The sequence below is a fragment of the Pongo pygmaeus genome, chromosome 6, assembly GCF_028885625.2.
Source record: "Pongo pygmaeus isolate AG05252 chromosome 6, NHGRI_mPonPyg2-v2.0_pri, whole genome shotgun sequence".
NCBI lineage: Eukaryota > Metazoa > Chordata > Mammalia > Primates > Hominidae > Pongo > Pongo pygmaeus.
Genome location: NC_072379.2, coordinates 85,955,627 through 85,978,047, shown reverse-complemented (window position 1 = coordinate 85,978,047; position 22,421 = coordinate 85,955,627). Strand labels below are relative to the sequence as shown.

Here is a 22,421-nt window from a genome sequence, read left to right as displayed (position 1 = left end):
ATAGCATTTTAGATTACAGGCAAGCTTATTTTTGTTCTTGGCCTCAGTTACTACTTCATGCAAAAGGAAGTTTTAGAACTTAGACTTGAATGTTGAATAGAATTTCCACAGGTGTAGATGAGAAAGGAGACAGTGACAGTTAATATTTGTTGAATGAAAGGGTGAAACTCTCTGGGTCTCACCTTTCTAACCATTAAAATGAGATTCTTAGGTGAGAGGGTCAACAGTGAAAATAGTACTTTTGGAGTCAGAAAATTTGGATTTGTTCCTTGACTCTTTCTACTACTTTTAGGGAAGCTTGAAAAAGCTGCTCACTTCATACCCAAATCCAGGGATGTGATAGTGAAACAAGAATGACTTTAAAAGTGCTTTTGTAAACTGTAAAGGTGTTATAACAACAAAAGTGGTTATTTTTTCTTAGTTATTACTTTTTTTAGCATCAAGATGATATGATTTTTATTTCAGAGAAGTTGAACTTTTTTATTGATTTATTTTAATTATTATTATTATTTTTTAAAGACAGGGTCTCACTCTGTCACCCAGACCAGAGTGCAATGGCACGATCTTGGTTCACCACAAGCTCTCCCTCCCAGGCTCAAGCAGTTCTCCTGCCTCAGCCTCTCAGGTAGCTGGGATTACAGGCATGCACCACTACCGCCTGGCTAGTTTTTTTTGTTTGTTTGTTGGTTTGTTTTTAAGTAAAGACGAGATTTCACCGTTTTGGCTAGGCTGGTCTCGAACTCCTGACCTTAAATGATCCACCCACCTCAGCCTCCCAAAGTGCTGGGATTACAGGCGTGAGCCACCACACCTGGCTGAACTTTTCTAACAGTAGCATTTTAGGACTTTGTTTCATTTTAAAGAGGTACGGTAGTTCCTCCTTATTTGTGGAGAGTTGTGTTATTCCATTTTCATGCTGCTGATACAGACGTACCAGAGACTGGGTCATTTATAAAGAAAAAGAGGTTTAATGGACTCACAGTTCCACGTGGCTGGCGAGGCCTCACAATCATGGTGGAAGGCGGAAGGCACGTCTTACATGGCAGCAGACATGAGGAAAATGAGAGCCAAGTGAAAAGGGAAAAGGGAAACCCCTTATAAAACCATCAGATCTCGTGAGACTTACTACCACAAGAACAGTATGGGGGAAAATGCTCTCATGATTCAGTTATCTCCCACCAGGTCTCTCCCAAAACACATGAGAATTATGGGAGCTACAATTCAAGATGAGATTTGGATGGGGGAACTCAGCCAAACTATATCAAGAGTATAGTCCAACACCCCCAGTGGAGACCTGAAACCACAGATAGTACTGAACTGTGTAATACTGTGTTTTTTCCTATACTCATATACTTATGATAAAGTTTAATTGATAAATTAGGCACAGGACTCTTGTGCTTTGGGGCCATTACTTGAACACAAGCACTGCAATACTGCATACTGCCATACTGTATGATAGTGCATCTGATAATGGAGGTGGCTACCAAGTAACTGTTGGGCAGGTAGGATATACTGTGTGGATATGGTGTACAAAGGGATGATTCATGTCCTGGATGGGACAGAGTAAGATTTCATCATGCCACTTAGAACAGTGCACAATTTAAAACTTACGAATTGTTTATTTTTGGAATTTTCCATTTTAATATTTTCTGACCACAGTTAACCATGCATGAGTAACTGAAATTATAGGAAGCAATACTGTGGATAAAGAGGGGGCTACGGTATGAGGATTGGAGGAATGGTGTCTTACTTCGTGCTTTTGGCTTACAAATGATATGTATATAAGACCCTGTATGAAAGTACCTCTTGCTACTTTTATATTTAGAAAAATGCCTACTGGTACATTTTAGTTGCATTATTTTGCCATTGTTATTTATAATTAAATGAAAATTTTAAAGATTTGAATAATTTTTACTAGTTTTTTAGTGGTATTTTATGTGACTTTTCTATCATATGTTACCAATAGTAATGGTTTAGTAAAGTATGATATTTAGCACAAAAAAGTCATAATTATATTTGGTTTTTATTTTTGTTTTAGCTGGAAAGTGAAATTTCAACCACAGCAGATGACTACAGTTCAGAGGTAAGACTAAATTATATTGATTTCTAATATCATAAATATATATTTTATATTATTATTGAAATCATTGATTGTTGCTACTTGATTTCTTGTCACTCATGCTTCTATTTTATTTTTATAAATATAATGTTAAGTGACTAGAACCTGAGGATTATGGTTTTTTTTTTGTTTTTTTTTTGTTTTTTTCAGATTATTAGCTAAGGTCTTAAGTCTGGTTAAATAGCTTGGTCTCTGTTTTACTTTCTGGAAAGTATTTGATATTGGGTTTCTTAGACATGTGACTGTTACAAGGCATCCATATTTAGCACAGTGAAAATATCAAAATTTTTTTGAGACTTTGAATAGGATACTTCATTTTGAGTAATGCTTTTTTATAAATGCTTGAATTCTAGTTAATCATATGAACTTGTTTATTGAAATTAATGTTTCAATAGTAGTTTTTACTTTAGGCGATAAAGGTATTGGCCACTTTAGGAAATACCTTCTTTGTGTGTTGGTAAAAGTATATGTCATTTTGTTATCTTTTTCTTATTCTTTTAGATGTGATTGTCATTTCTTTACTCCAGAATTTGAGGAGACTATAAACTATTCTGTACTCTGAATGGTTTAGCAACTCAGTGTATTCAGTAAGTCTCAATTTATTGTAGGTTTCTAATAGGAAAAAAAAAACCTCCATGTTCTTAAATGAACGTATTACTGTTTTAGATTGCTAATAGCAATAAAAACTGCTACTTTAGAAGTTAATGTGCTTAAAAGTTGGAATATACTTACTAGTAATCTGGCCAGGAAAATAATTAGCCAACATTAAATAAAGACATTGGTGCCTGATTTAGGCTAAAGTTGCCTCTATGGGAAGTATCTTGATTTAAAATCACTGCTTAAAATTCAGAGTCTGCTTTCGTGACTTTAAATTTGGGGCACATACAGTTGGCCCTCCATATCCCTGGGTTCTGCATTTGAGGATATGACCAACCACAGATAGAAAATATTCAGAAAAAATAAAAAATAACAGTACAACAATAAAAAATATATAACATTTAAAAATATAGTATAACAACTAAGTACATAGTAATCTTAGAGATGATTTAAAGTATATGGGCAGATGTCCACAGGTTGTATACAAATACTATGCCTTTAAGGGTCTTAGGCATCCGTGATTTTAGTATCCTTAGGGGAGGTCCTAAAGCTAATTCACTTGAAGACACCAAGGGATTATTGCATTTGAAAACTTTTTTTCTTTTTCTCTATAATGCTCTAATTTTTATACCTTGTATTTCTTTTTTTTTTCCCCCGCAAGATGGAGTCTCACTCTGTCGCCCAGGCTGGAGTGCAGTGGTGCGATGTTGGCTCACTGAAACCTCTGCCTCCTGGGTCTAAGCAATTCTCTGCCTCAGCCTCCCAAGCTGGGACTACAGGCGTGTGCCACCACGTCCGGCTAATTTTTGTATTTTTAGTAGAGACAGGGTTTCACCATCTTGGCCAGGCTGGTCTTGAACTTCTGACCTCGTGCTCTACCCACCTCTGCCTCCCGAAGTGCTGGGATTACAGGTGTAAGCCACCGCACCTGGCTATAGCTTGTATTTCTTGACTGAAAGTCATAGATGCTTTGGTGCTTAAACTGCCTATATCTTTGGGGGCATCCCAGAGTTCCACCAAGTGCATTTTTCTCTTTACACTAAAGTGAATATTTTTTAATATGCTAGTGGCTGTAGGTCAGACCCTCCCATATATGCCCATGAAATTTGGTTACAATTTGTATAGCTGTTTTCTCACATTGAGATAATACAGCAAATCTTAATTTAATTTTCTTGTCATTCTAAGTATTATTTTACGTATGTATGTATGTATGTATGTATGTATGTATGTATGTATGTATTATACTTTAAGTTCTAGGGTACCTGTGCACAACGTGCAGGTTTGTTACATAGGTATACATGTGCCATGCTGGTTTGCTGCACCCATCAACTCGTCATTTACATTAGGTATATCTCCTAATGCTATCCCTCCCCCAGCCCCCCACCCCTCGACAGGACCCCATGTGTGATGTTCCCTGCCCTGCGTCCAAGTGTTCTTAATGTTCAGTTCCCACCTATGAGTGAGAACATGCAGTGTTTGGTTTTCTGTCATTGTGATAGTTTGCTGAGAATGATGGTTTCCAGCTTCATCCATGTCCCTGCAAAGGACATGAACTCATCCTTTTTTATGGCTGCATAGTATTCCATGGTATGTATGTGCCACATTTTCTTTATCCAGTCTATCATTGATGGACATTTGGGTTGGTTCCAAGTCTTTGCTGTTGTGAATAGTGCTGCGATAAACATACGTGTGCATATGTCTTTATAGTAGCATGATTTATAATCCTTTGGGTATATACCCAGTAATGGGATTGCTGGGTCAGATGGTATTTCTAGTTCTAGATCCTTGAGGAATTGTCACACTGTCTTCCACAATGGTTGAAGTAATTTACACTCCCACCAACAGTGTAAAAGCATTCTTGTTTCTCCACATCCTCTCCAGCATCTGTTGTTTCCTGACTTTTTAATGATTGCCATTCTAACTGGTATGAGATGTCATCTCATTGTGGTTTTGATTTGCATTTCTCTGATGACCAGTATTGATCATTTTTTCATGTGTCTGTTGGCTGCATAAATGTCTTTGTTTGAGAAGTGTCTGTTCATATCCTTTGCCTGTTTTTTGATGGGGTTGTTTGCTTTTTTTTTTCTTTTTTTTTATTATTATTATTATACTTTAAGTTCTAGGGTACATGTGCACAACGTGCAGGTTTGTGACATAGGTATACATGTGCCATGTTGGTTTGCTGCACCCATTAACTCGTCATTTCATTTGGTATATCTCCTAATGCTATCCCTCCCCCTGCCCGCCACCCTACGACAGGCCCCCATGTGTGATGTTCCCTGCCCTTTGTCTAAGTGTTCTCATTGTTCAGTTCCCACCTATGAGTGAGAACATGTGGTGTTTGGTTTTCTGTTCTTGCGATAGTTTGCTCAGAATGATGGTTTCCAGCTTCATCCATGTCCCTGCAAAGGACATGAACTCATCCTTTTCTATGGCTGCATAGTATTCCATGGTGTATATGTGCCACCTTTTCTCAATCCAGTCTATCATTGATGGACATCTGGGTTGGTTCCAAGTTTTTGCTATTGTGAATAGGGCTGCAATAAACATACGTGTGCATGTGTCTTTATGGTAGCATGATTTATAATCCTTTGGGTATATATCCAGTAATGGGATCACTGGGTCAAATGGTATTTCTAGTTCTAGATCCTTGAGGAATTGCTTCTAAAATGTCTACTAAAAATGACAAAAATTATCTGAACATGGTGGCGCATGTATTTTTGTATTTTTGTTAGAGATGGAGTTTCACCAACTGTCTTCCACAATGGTTGAACTAGTTTACACTCCCACCAACAGTGTAAAAGCGTTCTTATTTCTCCACATCCTCTCCAACATCTGTTGTTTCCTGACTTTTTAATGATCGCTGTTCTAACTGGTGTGAGATAATATCTCATTGTGGTTTTGATTTGCATTTCTCTGATGACCAGTGATGATGAGCATTTTTTCATCTGTGCGTTGGCTGCATGAATGTCGTCTTTTGAGAAGTGTCTGTTCATATCATTTGCCCACTTTTTGTTGGGGTTTTTTTCTTGTAAATTTGTTTAAGTTCTTTATAGATTCTGGATATTAGCCCTTTGTCAGATAAGTAGATTGCAAAAATTTTCTCTCATTCTGTAGGTTGCCTGTTCACTCTGATGGTAGTTTCTTTTGCTGTGCAGAAGCTCTTTAGTTTAATTACATCCCATTTGTCTATTTTGGCTTTTGTTGCTATTGCTTTTGGTGTTTTAGTCATGAAGTCTTTGCCCATGCCTGACCTAAAGGTTATTGCCTAGGTTTTCTTCTAGGGTTTTTATGGTTTTATGTCTAACATTTAAGTCTTCAATCCATCTTGAATTAATTTTTGTATAAGGTGTAAGGAAGGGATCCAGTTTCAGCTTTCTCCATATGGCTAGCCAGTTTTCCCAGCACCATGTATTAAATAGGGAATCCTTTCGCCATTTCTTGTTTTTGTCAGGTTTGTCAAAGATCAAATGGTTGGAGATGTGTAGTGTTATTTCTGAGGCCTGTGTTCTGTTCCATTGGTCTATATCTCTGTTTTGGTACCAGTACCATGCTGTTTTGGTTACTGTTGCCTTGTAGTATAGTTTGAAGTCAGGTAGTGTGATGCCCCCAGCTTTGTTCCTTTTGCTTAGGATTGTCTTGGCAATGTGGGCTCTTTTTTGGTTCCATATGAACTTTAAAGTCGTTTTTTCCAATTCTGTGAAGAAAGTCATTGGTAGCTTGATGGGGATGGCATTCGATCTATAAATTACCTTGGGCAGTATGGCCATTTTCACAATATTGATTCTTCCTATCCATGAGCATGGAATGCTTTTCCGTTTGTTTGTGTCCTTTTTTATTTCTTTGAGCAGTGGTTTGTAGTTCTCCTTGAAGAGGTCGTTCACATCCCTTGTAAGTTGGATTCCTAGGTATTTTATTCTCTTTGTAGCAATTGTGAATGGGAATTCACTCATAATTTGGCTCTCTGTTTGTCTGTTAATGGTGTATAGGAATGCTTGTGATTTTTGCACATTGATTTTGTATCCTGATACTTTGCTTCAGGAGATGATGGGGTTTTCTAAATATACAATCATGTTATCTGCAAACAGGGACAATTTTACTTCCTCTTTTCCTAATTGAATACCCTTTATTTTTTTCTCTTGTCTGATTGCCCTGGCCAGAACTTCCAAGACTGTGTTGAATAGCAGTGGTGACAGAGGGCCTCCTTGTCTTGTGCCAGTTTTCAAAGGGAATACTTCCAGTTTTTGCCCATTCAGTATGATATTGGCTGTGGGTTTGTCATAAATAGCTCTTATTATTTTGAGATACCTCTCATCAATACCTAGTTTATTGAGAGTTTTTAGCATGAAAGGCTGTTGAATTTTGTCAAAGGCCTTTTCTGCATCTATTGAGATAATCATGTGGTTTTTGTCTTTGGTTCTGTTTATGTGATGGATTATGTTTATTGATTTGTGTATTTTGAACCAGCCTTGCATCCCAGTGATGAAGCTGACTTGATCACGGTGGATAAGCTTTTTGATGTGCTGCTGTATTTGGTTTGCCAGTACTTTATTGAGGATTTTTGCATTGATGTTCATCAGGGATATTGGTCTAAAATTCTTTTTTATTGTGTCTTTGCCAGGCTTTGGTATCAGGATGATGCTGGCCTCATAAAATAAGTTAGGGAGGATCCCCCCCCCCCCCGTTTTTTTTGTGGTGGAGTCTCACTCTTTTCGTCCAGGCTGGAGTGCAGTGGCATGATCTCAGCTCACTGCAACCCTCGCCTGCCGGGTTCACGCAATTCTCCTGCCTCAGCCTGCTGAGTACCTGGGACTACAGGCGCGTGCCACCATGCCTGGCTAATTTTTTGTATTTTTATTAGAGATGGGGTTTCACCATACTGTTCAAGCTGGTCTCGAACTCCTGACCTCTTGATCTCCCCACCTCGGCCTCCCAAAGTGCTGGGATTGCAGGCATGAGCCACCTCGCCCAGCCAATTCCCCCTTTTTCTATTGATTGGAATAGTTTCAGGAGGAATGATACCAGCTCCTCTTTGTACCTCTGGTAGAATTTGGCTTTGAATCTGTCTGGTCCTGGACTTTTTTTGGTTGGTAGGCTATTAATTATTGCCTCAATTTCAGAGCCTGTTATTGGTCTATTCAGAGATTCTACCTGGTTTAGTCTTGGGAGGGTGTATGTGTCCAGGAATTCATCCATTTCCTCTAGATGAAAGAAATGGGACCTGCTGAGCCAGTCACGGGACAGAATCTCCTGGTCTGCCGGTTTCTAAGACCATTGGAAAAGCGCAGTATTGGGCGAGAGTGTCCCGTTTTTCCAGGTACAGTCTGTCACAGCTTCTCTTGGCTAGGAAAGGGAAATCCTCCAACCTCTTACGCTTCCTGGGTGAGGCAATGCCCCACCCTGCTTTGGCTCACCCTCCGTGGGCTGCACCCACTGTCCGACCAGTCCCAATGAGATGAACCAGGTACCTCAGTTGGAAATGCAGAAATCACCCATCTTCTGTGTCGATCACTCTGGGAGCTGCAGACTGGAGCTGTTCCTATTCGGCCTTCTTGGAATGGATCCTCACAAATTTTAATTTTAAATATTGATTTGAAAAGCTGAAGAGGTCAAAAGATGGTGATTTTCAGGTTTTCTGTAGGAAAATGTGAATTAATAATATGGGAAATTCTTGTTTAATAAGAGAGTCTTCAGCTAAATTTTTTAAATTAAAAAACTGGTGGAGATTATCAGGTTCCAAAAAATGTATTGAACCTGTTTATCTGAGATGCCTAGTAAATATGTGTTTTAAGGTGAGGTACAAATAGTATTTAAATATAAGTACTACCGATAAAACTTAGAACAGTATTTATCATACTTGTTGACCATAGCTCATGGTGAGAAATATATTTTACATACATGTTTGTAATTTCATATATATACATATGTAGTTACATATATTTATGGTTATATACATGAATAATTATATATGAATAAATATATACATATGCATACTTTTTTCCAAACAAGTTTTTGGAAAGATACTTATTCTTACAGTATGACATATCTTGTGATGATACTGTTTCTTGTTAATGTTGGTCAAAAAAACTAAATTGATGAGCTATCTTACCGTGTGGAATAAACAGTGACTTAGAAGATTACATTGAAAAAAGATAAATTATGAGCCAGGCACAGTGGCTCATTCATGCCTGTAATCCCAGCACTTTGGGAGGCCAAAGTGGGTGGATCACCTGAGGTTAGGAGTTCGAGACCAGTTTGACCAACATGCTGAAACCCCATGTCTACTAAAAATAACAAAAATTATCTGAACGTGGTGGCATATGCCTGTAATCCCAGCTACTTGGGAGGCTGAGGCAGGAAAATTGTTTGAATCCGGGAGGTGGAGGTTACAGTGAGCCGAGATAGTGCCATTGCACTCCAGCCTGGGCAACAAGGGTGAAATTCCATCTCAAAAAAAAAAAGAAGAAAAAAGATAATTATGAAATAATTTTTGACAGATTTGACCTGGTTTGAATTATAACCCTAGTAATATTTTATGTGTTCTGTCTGGATTCACAACGGATTATACTTTGAGAAATTTATAGATTCACTATGTCTAGAGAAAACATAGAAGTAAAGTTGATATTTGGTGAAATGTTTGATATGTGTCATCAAAATTGCTAAGATGGATACTAGTTGGATCTGTGATGCTCTAGGCTAGTTTTGAGGCTTGAATTCCTCCATTTAATGATATTAGACTGGCTTGACTAAACTAGAATTACAGACTTCTAAGCCATATCCACCTATTCAGGAGGCAGAAGAATCATCAGTGGACCAAATTTATAACCCAAGAAATAAACTTATACTGTAATAGTTTTTATATTGGAACTTTTATGGAATTATCTCTCAATAACACACCTAAAAAATGAGATTTATTGGCTGGGCATAGTAGCTCACACCTGTAATCTCTGCACTTTGGGAGGCCAAGGTGGGAAGATCACTGGAGCCCAGGAGTTTGAGACCAGCCTTGGCTATATAGGGGACGTCATCTCTACAAATTAAAATAATAAAATGAAATTAGCAAGGCATAGTGGCGGGCACATGCAGTCCCAGCTACTTGGGAGGCTGAGGTTACATTTTTCAATGTAATCTTCTAAGTCACTGTTTATTCCACACGGTAAGATAGCTCATCAATTTAGTTTTTTTGACCAACATTAACAAGAAACAGTATCATCACAAGATATGTCATACTGTAAGAATAAGTATCTTTCCAAAAACTTAAGCCCAGGAGTATGATCACACCACTGGCACTCCAGCCTTGGTGACAGAGCAAGACCCCATCTCAAAAAAAAAAAAAAAAAAAAAACAAAGCCAGGCAATAGTATGTGCCTGTACTTCCAGCTGCTCAAGAGGCTGAAGTAGGAGGATCCCATGCACCCAGGAGTTTGAGTTTGCAATGACCTAATGATCACACCACTGCACTCCAGCCTGTGTGACAGTGAGACCTTGTCTCAAAAAGAGAAAGAGAGCGAGAGATTTCTGGGCAGTATGTAACATTATAACTTTACCGCAATGCCATATTTGCAAAGTTTAATAATCTTGGCAGATCTGGATTGTATTTGAGTATTCGAAAATTTTGAAATCAAGTAGTTTTAATCATAGATCACATAATTATCTTGTATTTTGCCTAAATATGACTATCATTTTTCTGGTAAATAGGGCAATAAGATGTAAGAAAAGAGCAGGGGGACTTTGGAGCCAGAAAGTCCTGTTTACATACTTCATCACCTTTGAACTGTATGAACCTGGGCACATCACTTAAACTCTGAAATACAGTTTGTTTTTTTTATTATTATTATACTTTAAGTTCTAGGGTACATGTGCACAACGTTCAGGTTTGTTACATAGATATACTTGTGCCATGTTGGTTTGTTGCACCCATCAACTAGTCATTTAGATTAGGTGAAATACAGTTTTTTAAACTATAAAATGGGGGACGATAATAATATCTACCTGATATATTTGCATACCTCACAAAATAGTCCACAAAATAACCTTGAGAATGTTTAATACATGTTTGGTATACATTAGACGTTCAGCAAAGCATGGTTTTTTAAATTGCTCATCGCTAGAAATACACTTTTCTTTACACTACATTTATATGAAATGAGTGATGAGGATTCCCTTAATAAATTGTTCTCAGAAGGATTTCAGGTTCTGATAATATTTGATTAGAACTTAGTTTGTAAATTGTACTTATTTAGGTATATTGTGGGTTTAATGTTCTTGACTTCTGTGACTAGTACACTCATTGGGTTGGAAAATTGGTTCCATCTTAGAATTAGTCAAATAATTTTATTCCAAGATCTCTTTTGTAGAAATATGTATCCTATTATGTACACTAGAGAAATTGGACTAAATGAAAAATACTCTTCTTACAAATTAAATTATATGCAATCATCTTCAATCATTAATGAAGGGACGTTTCATGTCCAGAATACCATATTTACATGAATTGTTTTTGATACCCTTTGAGCAGGGTTATTTGGAGGAAGTTGGGAATACAGGCAATATAGAGTCAAGACAAGTAGATAAATATACTTTGCCACGTATAGAAAGATGAAATGATAGTAATAGGGTATTCACTCTTATTATAGATTTCATCTGATTATTGAATACTTTTTAACCAAGTGCTTGTATGGCTTATGACATTTATTTTAACCTCATTAATTACTTGACTGCAACTCCATAAGCCATTTAGGCACATTGAACTCTTATAATTTTCATGAACTTTTATGAGCCATCAGATTTTTATTTTTTATGAAAACATTCAATATTAATGTTTTTAATTTATATATTTCCAAATTAAGTACAAGAATAAGGTATTAATCATAAATAAGGATGAGTGGTTCTTTTATGTTTCATCAACCTAATGTTCACCACAAGAATGAGTTTTTATGTGAAGGCCATTTTACAGCCACATAGTGAAAGTTACCTTTCCTCTGATTCTTTCTGAATAGCAATGTTGTTATGATGTGATACCTCTATAAAACATTTTAAAATTTAAAATGTGCCTCACTTGTACTTTCCCAGATCTTTAAGTTATCTGTACAGATAGAGTAAATTTTTCTGTGAATGTGGAAAGAATATATTAACATAGTCTGTAGATTAAATAACTTCAACAAATGCCACAATAAAAAAGGACATTGAGAGAAGTTGAGCTTTTTTCAGTTGAAGGAGTCTGTTAAGCTAATCTTCATGTTTCAAGTCATTTATTTACTTTCATATGAAGGTTTACTTAGTGTTAGAAGACTAATGTTAGAAGAGGAGATAAATACTCTACCTTTTAGTTATCAATAAAATAATTATCTAAATTTAAAAATAGAATAATTTATTGTTAACTATTAATGATCCTGATATTCTGTTAAGTGTTCCTATTCTAACTTTGGAATATAGTGTGTTTTAGTTTAGTTCTGGTGAATAATCTTTTATAACCAATTTGTATGATGTTAAACTTTTCAAATTGATTAATATTGATAAGTTTTACATTTATTATAACATAAATATGTTTTGAAAAAGTCATGTATTAATGGTATTTTAAGAATTCAATACATATGAGTTCAAGTATAACATTTGCTTATCTGAATTAGAGAAAAATTAAACAGCAGTGGCTAAACAAAGTACTAGATGAAACTATAAACATAATTATTACAAACTGGTAACTGATAACTGATTCATGTAATACTGACAATTATTACAAACTGATAACTGATAACTGATTCATGTAATACTGACATAATCACTCCTTAAAGGAATATTCATTGCTTTATATCATATTTGAAGAAGCAGTAGTCCCCCCATCCCTGTTTTTACTTTCTGTAGTCAACCATTATCTGAAAATAATAAATGGAAAATTCCAGAAATAAACAATTCATAAGTTTTAAATTGTGCCTTGTTCTGGGTAGCATGGTGAAATCTTGCTCCATCCCATTCATCCCACCCAAGATGTGGATCATCCCTTTGAACATACAGTGGATCTACACCATATACTCTGTCCATCTCATATTCATTTAGTAGCTGTCTACCTTATCAGATCAAAAAAACATAGTGTATATAGGGTTCAATAGTATTTATGATTTCAGGCATCCACTGGGAGTCTTGGAACATATCCCCTGTGGATTAAGGAAGACTACTGTATTCATAAACATCCATTTCGTTACACTGATAGGCTACAGTGAAATATTTTAGAGGAGACATCAGAATGCTTCATTTCAGGATCAAGGAAAGCTAATTGCAATTTAGAAGTATTTAATTTGAAAGTTATTGCAAATGACTTGATATTAATAATCTTTTAATTAAAAAAAATTTTTTAGAGACATGGTTCTCAGTATGTTGCCCACAGTGGAGTGTGGTGGCAATTAATAGGTGTGCCAGTAGTGCACTATATTCCTCAAACTCCTGGGCTCAAGCAATCCTCCTGCCTTAGCCTCCCTTGTAGCTGGGAACCAGCCAAATGGGAAGAACTCTTTTTTTTTTTTTTGAGACGGAGTCTTGCTCTGTCGCCCAGGCTGGAGTGCAGTGGCTCGATCTCGGCTCACTACAAGTTCCGCCTCCCGGGTTCACGCCATTCTCCTGCCTCAGCCTCCCAAGTAGCTGGGACTACAGGCACCCGCCACCACACCCAGCTAATTTTTTGTATTTTTAGTAGAGACGGGGTTTCACCATGTTAGCCAGGATGGTCTCGATCTCCTGAGCTCATGATCTGCCCGTCTCGGCCTCCCAAAGTGCTGGGATTACAGGCGTGAGCCACCGCACCCGGCCTAAATTGTTTTACTTGAAAATGAATAGGGCTTAATAAAAAAATAATTATTTGAACTATTTTAAGGAAGCCTTTCATAGAAGAGGTTTTATTGAGGTTTATACTTCTGAAGAGCAAACAGAAACTGCACTTAGAACTTTAATTCACTTAAGTGAAAATGTATATATGTGTCTTTTGCATTGTAAGCGCTCAGATGTGTGAGGAATGATTGGCATTTGAAATGGTCATTATGTCTCTTAGATATTTTAAATTAATCTCTGTATCTGTTTTTGCCAGTGATGCATTTTCCCTAGGAATAAAAGACATACACATGAATACAGTTAACAGAAATATTGTTAGCTAAATAAAATTATGTCTAAGATCATAATATATCAGGAAATTGTTTTTATACAGGTAAATGGTTGCAGTTTTGTGATGAGAACAGGAAAGCCTGCAAATTTATTAAGGGTACAGTATTTAAAACTACTTGTGATACTAATGTTGGATACTATTTAAAATCATCTGGCTTACTAACAAAACTTTTTCCTGCATGTACTTCTTTCTGTGTGTGATTTCAAATTAATTTTAATGTTTACTAAAACAAGGTTATCTACCATTTATTATAAAACTCAATTGTAGTCTGGGCGTGGTGGCTTACGTCTGTAATCCCAGCACTTTGGGAGGCCGAGGCAGGTGGATCACCTGAGATTAGGAGTTCGAGACCAGCCTGACCAGCAAGGTGAAACCCCGTCTCTACTATAAGTACAAAAATTAGCTGGGCGTGGTGGCAGCTACCTGTAGTCCTAGCTACTTGGGAGGCTGAGACAAGAGAATTGCTTGGACCCGGGAGGCGGAGGTTGCAGTGAGCTGAGATTGCGCCACTTCACTCCAACCTGGGTGACAGAGCAAGACTCTGTCAAAAAAAAAAAAAAAAAAAACCAGCTCAATTGTAACAGAATTTGCGGATAGCCTGTTTATGTTCTTGAGGTAAATATCATGTTAACAAAGTAGGTTGCCATACCATAATCTTCCAGGTGGTGAGTGATGTTTTAAAGTGGACCTTGCTATGGATTTCAGTATTTGAATCTCTCTCCCTAAGGAATATTGCTAATACTGAATTCTTTAAAATCTTGGATTAATTTAGGAAGAAGAATTTGGTGTTGATGATTCTTATTCTGAACAAGGAGCACAAGACAGTCCAACTCACCTAGAGATGATGGAAAGTGAGTTGGCTGGGAAGCAGCATGAGATTGAAGAGCTAAACAGAGAGCTGGAAGAAATGAGGGTTACCTATGGGACTGAAGGACTGCAGCAGGTATGTTTATTTTCTGTGGCTTTTGATTTGCTACTCACAAAAACAAAAGCAGGAAATGTCAATAATAGTAGTCTTTAAAGATGGGGTTTTTAAAAATTTTTTTAAACTTTTTTCTTTTCTTTTCTTCTTCTTTTTTTTTTTTTTTTTTTTCCCCATACAGGGTCTTGCTCTGTTGCCCAGGCTAGAGTGTAGTGGTGCAATCTCGGCCCACTGCATCCTCTGCCTCCCGGGCTCAAGCGATCCTCCCACCTCAGCCTTCTGAGTAACTGGGACTACAGGCATGCGCTACCACACCCAGCTAATTTTTTGTAGAGACGGGGTGTCACCTCAGATTCCTGGACTCTCCTTGGCCTCCCAAAGTGCTAGGATTACAGGCGTGAGCTACCATGCCTGGCCTAAAGAAGAGGGTTTTCAAATGGTAACTTAGTGGGACACAGTGGCATGCACCTGTAGTTCTAGTTATTCAGGAGGCTGAGGTGGGAGGATCACTTGAGCCCACGAGTTCAAGTCCAGCCTGGGCAACATTGAGAGTCCCTGTCTCTTAAAAAATCAAACAGAAAAGTAAATGCTAACAATATCACTCATAATTTTTGTCTTTATACATTGCATAAACAACCCTGTTCAAAAGTAGGATTTCATTAACAGGGTTAATATAACACAGACTCTTTTTTAACTTTATGATAGCTAGCCTGAAATCACTTTAGTAAGACAGATGTTTTTGTAATCAGCCTGAGAGAAAATTATGGTGCAAACCACATCAAAATATTATAACTTAAGTCCATTAAGAATGTCAGCAAGTTGGGCATGGTGGCTCATGCCTGTAATCCCAGCACTTCAAGAGGCTGAGGCAAGAGGATAGCTTGAGTCTGCTAGTTTGAGACTGGCCTGGTCAAAACAGCAAGACCCCGCTTCTACAAAAAATTTAAAAATTAGCCGGGCCTAGTGGTGTGTGACTGTAGTCCTAGTTACTTGGGAGGCTGAGACAGGAAGATCACTGCAGCCCAGGAGATTGAGGCTGTAGTGAGCCAAAATCACACCACTGCACTCTAGCCTGTACAACAGAGCGAGACCCTGTCTCAAAAAAAGAACAGAAAAACAATGTCAGTGGGTCCTTGTAAGTAACCTCTTGTGGTTAGACTAACATCTGTGGTTAGACTGCCATAACTGTCTATGGCAGTCAGTTATAAAAACAAGATGAAGTAGGACATTGATGAGGATGACAAAATACATTTCAGTTTCATCCTCTTTAGAAACAAGTTGGAATTAAACATGTCTAGGGTGGTGTTGCCTGGAAACAGATTAGGGGCACCCCTAAATATAAAGGCACTTGTCCTTCTATAAGTAAATATATGGATAAGCCAGATCAATTTTTTCCTTAGTTCAGATAAATTTTTTGAAGTTGATTTGGAAGCACCAATTTCTGTAAGTTAATAGTTTTCAAATGTGGAAAATACTGATTACAAAGTATAAGAATTCTGCCAATGTGTTTTGAATTCTTATTTTGAAAAAGTTACCTGTAATAATAGTCAATTAAAAAAAAATAAATCTAGCACTTACTATTTTCTTTTAGTTACAAGAATTTGAAGCTGCCATTAAACAAAGAGATGGCATTATAACCCAGCTCACTGCTAATTTACAACAAGCAAGAAGAGAAAAGGATGAGACAATGAGAGAATTTTTAGAGTTGACAGAACAGAGTCAAAAATTACAGATTCAGTTTCAGCAAGTAAGTATTACTAATGCAACAAAATTCATTAGTTTTTTAGTAATGAATTTTAAAAATTCACTTTCAAGAACAAATCTAAATTTGTTAAAAAAGCCATTTCGTATTATATCATGTATGAAAAATTAGTGAATATGTGTTGCTGTATTAACCAGGAATTTAATTAATACTTCTTAAATGGTTCTCTACTAATATTTTCTTTTCATTTCCTCCCTGTCTCTATTTTGAAATCTTACAAATTGTATAAGGTTGATTGAGGGTATTTCTGCAGAAATTAACCTGTAGTCACATCCTACCTTTGCCAATTCTGGTATGGTTTATTTTAGTTAGGTTCTAAATGATAACAAGACTAAATATATTCCATTTTCCTTTAATTAGAGCCACAGGAATCTAACTGCATCAATCAGAATTTCTGATGGCAAGTAGCAAAACAATTTGAAATAGTTTAAGCAAAAGGGAGGTATTTAGTGTAAGGATTCAGGCTGTTTCCAGAACCCAAGGGCAGAAATACAACCAGGCCTCTGAAAGGGATTGGAACTGCAAACTGGAAAGCCATAGGGAATTCGGGAAGTACTGTCTTTGAGGCCCCACTTTTTTTCATATATCTGCCTCAGTCTCAGGAGACCTTGGTTCTCTGCTGTATCATGGAAAAGATAAGTTTATTGGCTCGGCTTGGGTATACCTATCTAGTCAGCCAAGGTAGCATGTTTGCTAGGGTCTCAAGCCTGCAAAGTTCCCAGAGAGCTATTGCAGGGACACCCCAAAGGTGTCTATTCCCTAATACAGTCACTTCAGAATTTAACGTTCTGAGGTTTCTATTTTCAGTTACAGGCTAGTGAAACTCTGAGAAACAGCACTCATAGTAGCACAGCTGCAGACTTACTACAAGCCAAACAACAGATCCTCACTCATCAACAGCAGCTTGAAGAACAAGACCACTTATTAGAAGATTATCAGAAAAAGAAAGAAGACTTCACAATGCAAATTAGTTTCTTGCAAGAGAAAATTAAAGTATATGAAATGGTATGTTTATTTTAAGGAAGTCAGCTAACTTGTAGAAGCTTTACAGTTTCAAGTTTTTTATGCAAGTGATTTTTTTTGTTAGGCACATGAATCACAAAATTTCATAATTAAGCTCTTTGTGTAATTTATTTCAAAAGCAAATGGGAATCTCAGTAATGTAGTTTTTAAGATAATAGTCATTACTGAGTTCCCTAAAAGTGATCAGCCTATGTTAAACTGAATTAGCAGGAAAATACAAATTTATAACTATAGTTTTTTTTGTCATTTATAATTATTTCCACTTATTTTAGCCATGGTTGTGAAATTCAGAAAATATTTTCACAACAGAAAGAAATTTTATGGATTTTAATGAGAAAAAAATTGAATGTAGTCAGTTATCTTTATTTACATAAGTTATGTTCCATAAACTTAAGTATTTCTGGGAATGCTTATGTAGCAAATAAGTTCTCTGGTGGGGGATTGGTGGGGGGAATATGTGTCTGTGTATGGGTGCGTATATTTTACATATGTGTATATCACATTGATTATAATCTTAAATCATAAAACTACTCATCCTGGAAGATTCTGTTTCTTTATTTTTTAAAAGGGAAATCAAGGTTCAGAAGTGACTTGCCTGAGGCCACCCCACTAGCAGTTGTCAGACTGGGATTCAGATCCTGTCGCCCCAGAGCTGGAGCTTCCTGTACTACACTGCACTACCTCGGGTCCTCTCCATCCCTCTGGTCCTCTCTATAAGGGATGAACAAGGCAGTGTGGTCACCTTGTTTGACCTCAGCTAGAAGTGTATGTCCAGCAACTCAAATTTTTTGTCGCTCTGTGCACACCTACAAATGACTAAAAGCACCATGAGCATTGATTTGGGGGTTACAAATAAATTTTAGCAAGAACTGACAAATATGGAATCTACAAAGAATGAGGATGGATTGTACATGCAATATAATACTTTTTATAAACTTAGGAGGTTCTTCTGCAAGAGGTTGAGACATTACCAAGACAAGAATATTGTTTGTATGATAATAATAATAGTAGTAGTAATTAGCATTTATTAAGTGCTTACTGTGTAACAGGCAGTATTCAAAGCATCTTATATTAACTCATTGAATCGTCACCATAGGCCTGTGCAATAGAAGTACCATACCATTACACTCCTATTTTCTAAGTGAGGACACCAAGACAAAGCAAGATGAGGTAAATTGCTCAGGTATACACAGGTAGTAAGTTGATAGAGCCAGATTTCAAATCTAAGTTGTCTGACTCCAGAGACTGCTTTTAAATAATAGGGAATGTACAAATTGAAGACAATGAAATTATGAAAAATACATGCTTTACAACTAAGGTAATTTAAAAATTATTAGGTAAATGTTTACAGAACACCTATTTTTGTAGCAGGCCCTTGCAAGAAATACAGTGAGGCTTAAAGTGTGCCCTTTTCTTCACTGGAACTCATAGATGAGTAGGAGAGCTATGGCATGTACAAAGGACACCACAAAACAAGGATAAGTGTGGGCAAAAAGTGCTTTGAAAGTTCTGAATAGGTCTGGCTTCATGAGGGAAGAGATTCAGGGTAGGCTTTAGTGGAAGAGTTTCTATTTGAGGTAAGTTTATAAATTGGGACAACTCCTTTTTAATTGTATTTTGTTTCCCCAACAATTGGCCTACTGCCTGGAACATAGTAGCTACTCAATACTTACTTCATAAACGAGTGGGTAAATTAAGGATCTCAACTGATAGAAATGGGGAGGACATTTTAGATAGAGTGTGGAGTAGGCCTAAAGACTCAGGATGAAACATGTTAAAAATCAGTAAGGAGCAAAAAATGGTGTAATTTGTCTAGAAACAGTAGTCTTTGAAAGTTAATCTTTCCAGGAGGTAAGAGTAGGAGGATAATCTAGGACTAGGTGAGAAGAGCCTGGAGATTGGATTGTATTATATTTACTCTGTGGGCAGTGTAAATTGAGATTATTTAAAATTCAAATAATTCATTTTTGTAGGGGGAATAACCTTTGTTATTTGAATGTAACAAGAATACTTTTTTCAATCTGTTTTTCACTATATACATTTTTTTAAATTTTTATTCTTAAGAAAATGAATCCCCCCAAGTAATAGTTCTATTGGCAGCTGAGACATTAGGGTCAGCTAAGGCATTAGGGTCACAAATGAAATGGTCTTGGTTCGCTAGACCAGTGGTCCCCAACCTTTTTGGCACCAGGGCCAGTTTCATGGAAGACACTTTTTCCACAGATGTGAGGGAGGAATGGTTTTGGGATGACGTCAGGCATTAGTTAGATTCACGTAAGGAGCTTGCAGCCTAGATCCTTCACATGCACAGTTCACAATAAGGTTCGAGCTCCCTGGAGAATCTAGTGCCGCAGCAGATCTCACAGAGATCTCGCTGGTAATGCTCGCTTACCTCCTGCTGTGTGGCGCAGTCTTTAACAGGCCCCCAACCGGTACCGGGTCTGCAACCTGGAGGTTGGGGACCCCTTTCCTACACAACTGTGTCGATGATCAAAAGCTCATTCTCATTGTCCTAATCCTCCAAACTTCCCATTGGTGCCGTAGCATAGTATTTCTCCCCATCTCAGGTGTATTTCCAAAAGATAGTGTATTCAACCACAGGGCTTTTTTTTTTAGAACACAGAGTAAGTGGTTTAAAACCATGTACTTTGAAATAAGTGATACTAAGAAAAATAAACCATAAGTTTGTGTTGTTTAACGGTTGAATGAAGAATTATTGTTGGTTGTTATTATATCAGGTGTTGGACAATTTTGAATTAAATGATTAAATGATACTGTTTTATGAAGGCCCCCCTCCCCTATATAAATCAGGAAATAGAAAAGTTAGATTTTATAACATTAACATTTTTCAAACTTAGTTACTTATGTAAAAGTTTAACTGGAATTGACCACGATGAACTGATTTTACTTTCTCATAGATTCCAAATGTGTTATAGATTTCTTTCTAGTATGTAAATATATTACACTTGCATATATTAATAGTACAGTAAGAATAAAATGCTTTAATAGGTGATGTTTTATTTTAGCATATTCGGTGAGATAGAGGAAATAATAATATTTGTATTGTATGGTTGAAAACACTGGGATTAAAGGAGATTAAACTGATTTATTAATATCCTATTGTAGTGCAGAGTTTGAAGTAAGAAGGCTCAGGACTTGGTAATAACATGGTAATATTGGGTGGGATATGTGATACCAAGACAAAAGCTGATAGAATTTTGCCCAAGAGGCTGCATAGGATAACATTCATTGCCTTGGTTAATTTATATAGTACAGAATCTGGCCTTCAACTTGTAGGTTCAGAAGTCTGATTTTTTTTGCCCTGTCAACTGAGACGAGCTACCTCAGAAGTGAACTCAGATTTTTCAAAGTTAACGAGGCTAATTTTTTTTGTTTGTCTTGAGACAGAGTCTTGCTCTGTCTCCCAGGCTGGAGTGCAATGGTGAGCTCTCAGCTCACTGCAACCTCTGCCCTCTGGGTTCATGTGATTCTCCTGCCTCAGCCTCCTGAGTAGCTGGGATCACAGGCACCCACCCCCACGCCCAGCTAGTTTTTGTATTTTTAGTAGAGACGGGGTTTCGCCATGAGGCTAATGTTTAAAGCTTGAATAAGATTATTAATTTACAATGAGAAATCATTATCACAGAGACCTAAATATTTCAAGTTCATTGGATTTTATATTATTTCCACGGGCAGATGAATTTTAAAAGCCACATAATAATTAGAAAGTTATTTAGTGACCATGAGATTAAAAGGTTTTAGAGGAATCAGATGTTCAGGGGCATTAGGCTGAGATAACCTGATCTATCTATCTCACAGTAGGAATGGTCATGCCTATAGATGGGAATTCTTAAATGCTCTTTGCTACAATCCCTGACATTTCTTTCTACATTAGGTAATGTTTTTTCTAGAGCGACCAAAATTCTGAAAGGCTGTACTTGAATGGGCACTGCCAACATTTCCCTCTGAGGCTTTTCTTTTTCTTGGCCTTGACGTTTCTTCTTTAGATGTGTTCATTCATTCATTCAAGGCACCTTTAAGTCCTGTTTGCCTGGGACTCCTGTCTCTTTAAAATGATTTTACTTACCTACTTATGTCCTGATCCATTCTGTAGATTTCATGTATTTATTTGTTTTTGAGACTATAGCCCTCTATTACTTACAGAGGCAACTAAGTTACTGAAGCAAAACTTTGACCTAGGGCCTCTGCTTGACTTTGTCATGCTGAAGTAATCACGATAACAGATATGCCTTGGCCTGTGTCTGGGCTTAGCCTTATCTCCATTCCAAAATAGAACCCCAAATAAGAACTGGGGGAGAGTATCTGCTTTGCTTTGAAAATTCTGTTTAAACCAAAAGTCTAGGACCAAGTTGATATGCCATAAACGGTATAGTTGTCTTAGATGTCACTTGAGGTTCAGTCTTTTAAGCATTGCATATCTCTATATTTCTGACTGACTTAAGAGCCCAGGACTGAAGTTAAGACAGACCGTTAGGAATCTGTTTTTGTTGTTTTTCTTTTTCCATAGCCCTTGCCCATGACACACATTGAAGTCACCAGAATACATGTGAGGAACTTTTCTTTATTTTTATCTTTCTGAATGTGTCTAGAGTATATGCAGTACTTTAGCTATAGAGAATATAGCTAACATTTGGAGACATCTGAAATCAGACTGGGTTTTTAAACTAAAAATTTTAATCACAGAAATTTTAAGAGAAATTTCTTCTAAGAAGGCCAAAACTACTGTAGTGTTCGCTCACAAGTAGTGTTGGGTACATGAGTTCTAAGTCTCATTATTGTGGAAAAAATTGAGGGGCAGGACCAACATTTACTTTTTGTAGAATTTTTT

General features: G+C 37.0%; 1 protein-coding gene across 7 annotated transcripts in view; it reads left to right on the top strand.

Annotated features, from left to right (window-relative positions):
* AKAP9 (A-kinase anchoring protein 9) overlaps nt 1–22,421 on the top strand; it is a 166,820-nt gene that overhangs the window by 37,012 nt on the left and 107,387 nt on the right. For 5 of the 7 annotated variants that reach the window (XM_054493903.2, XM_063667569.1, XM_054493902.2 and 2 more), the window contains exons 3-7: nt 2,039–2,083; nt 13,908–13,961; nt 14,638–14,808; nt 16,379–16,534; nt 17,357–17,554. In XM_054493903.2, coding sequence (XP_054349878.1) covers nt 2,039–2,083; nt 13,908–13,961; nt 14,638–14,808; nt 16,379–16,534; nt 17,357–17,554 — 624 coding nt within the window. The remainder of the gene's footprint in view (nt 1–2,038; nt 2,084–13,907; nt 13,962–14,637; nt 14,809–16,378; nt 16,535–17,356; nt 17,555–22,421) is intronic. The other 2 variants (XM_063667570.1, XM_054493904.2) reach the window with 1 other exon arrangement.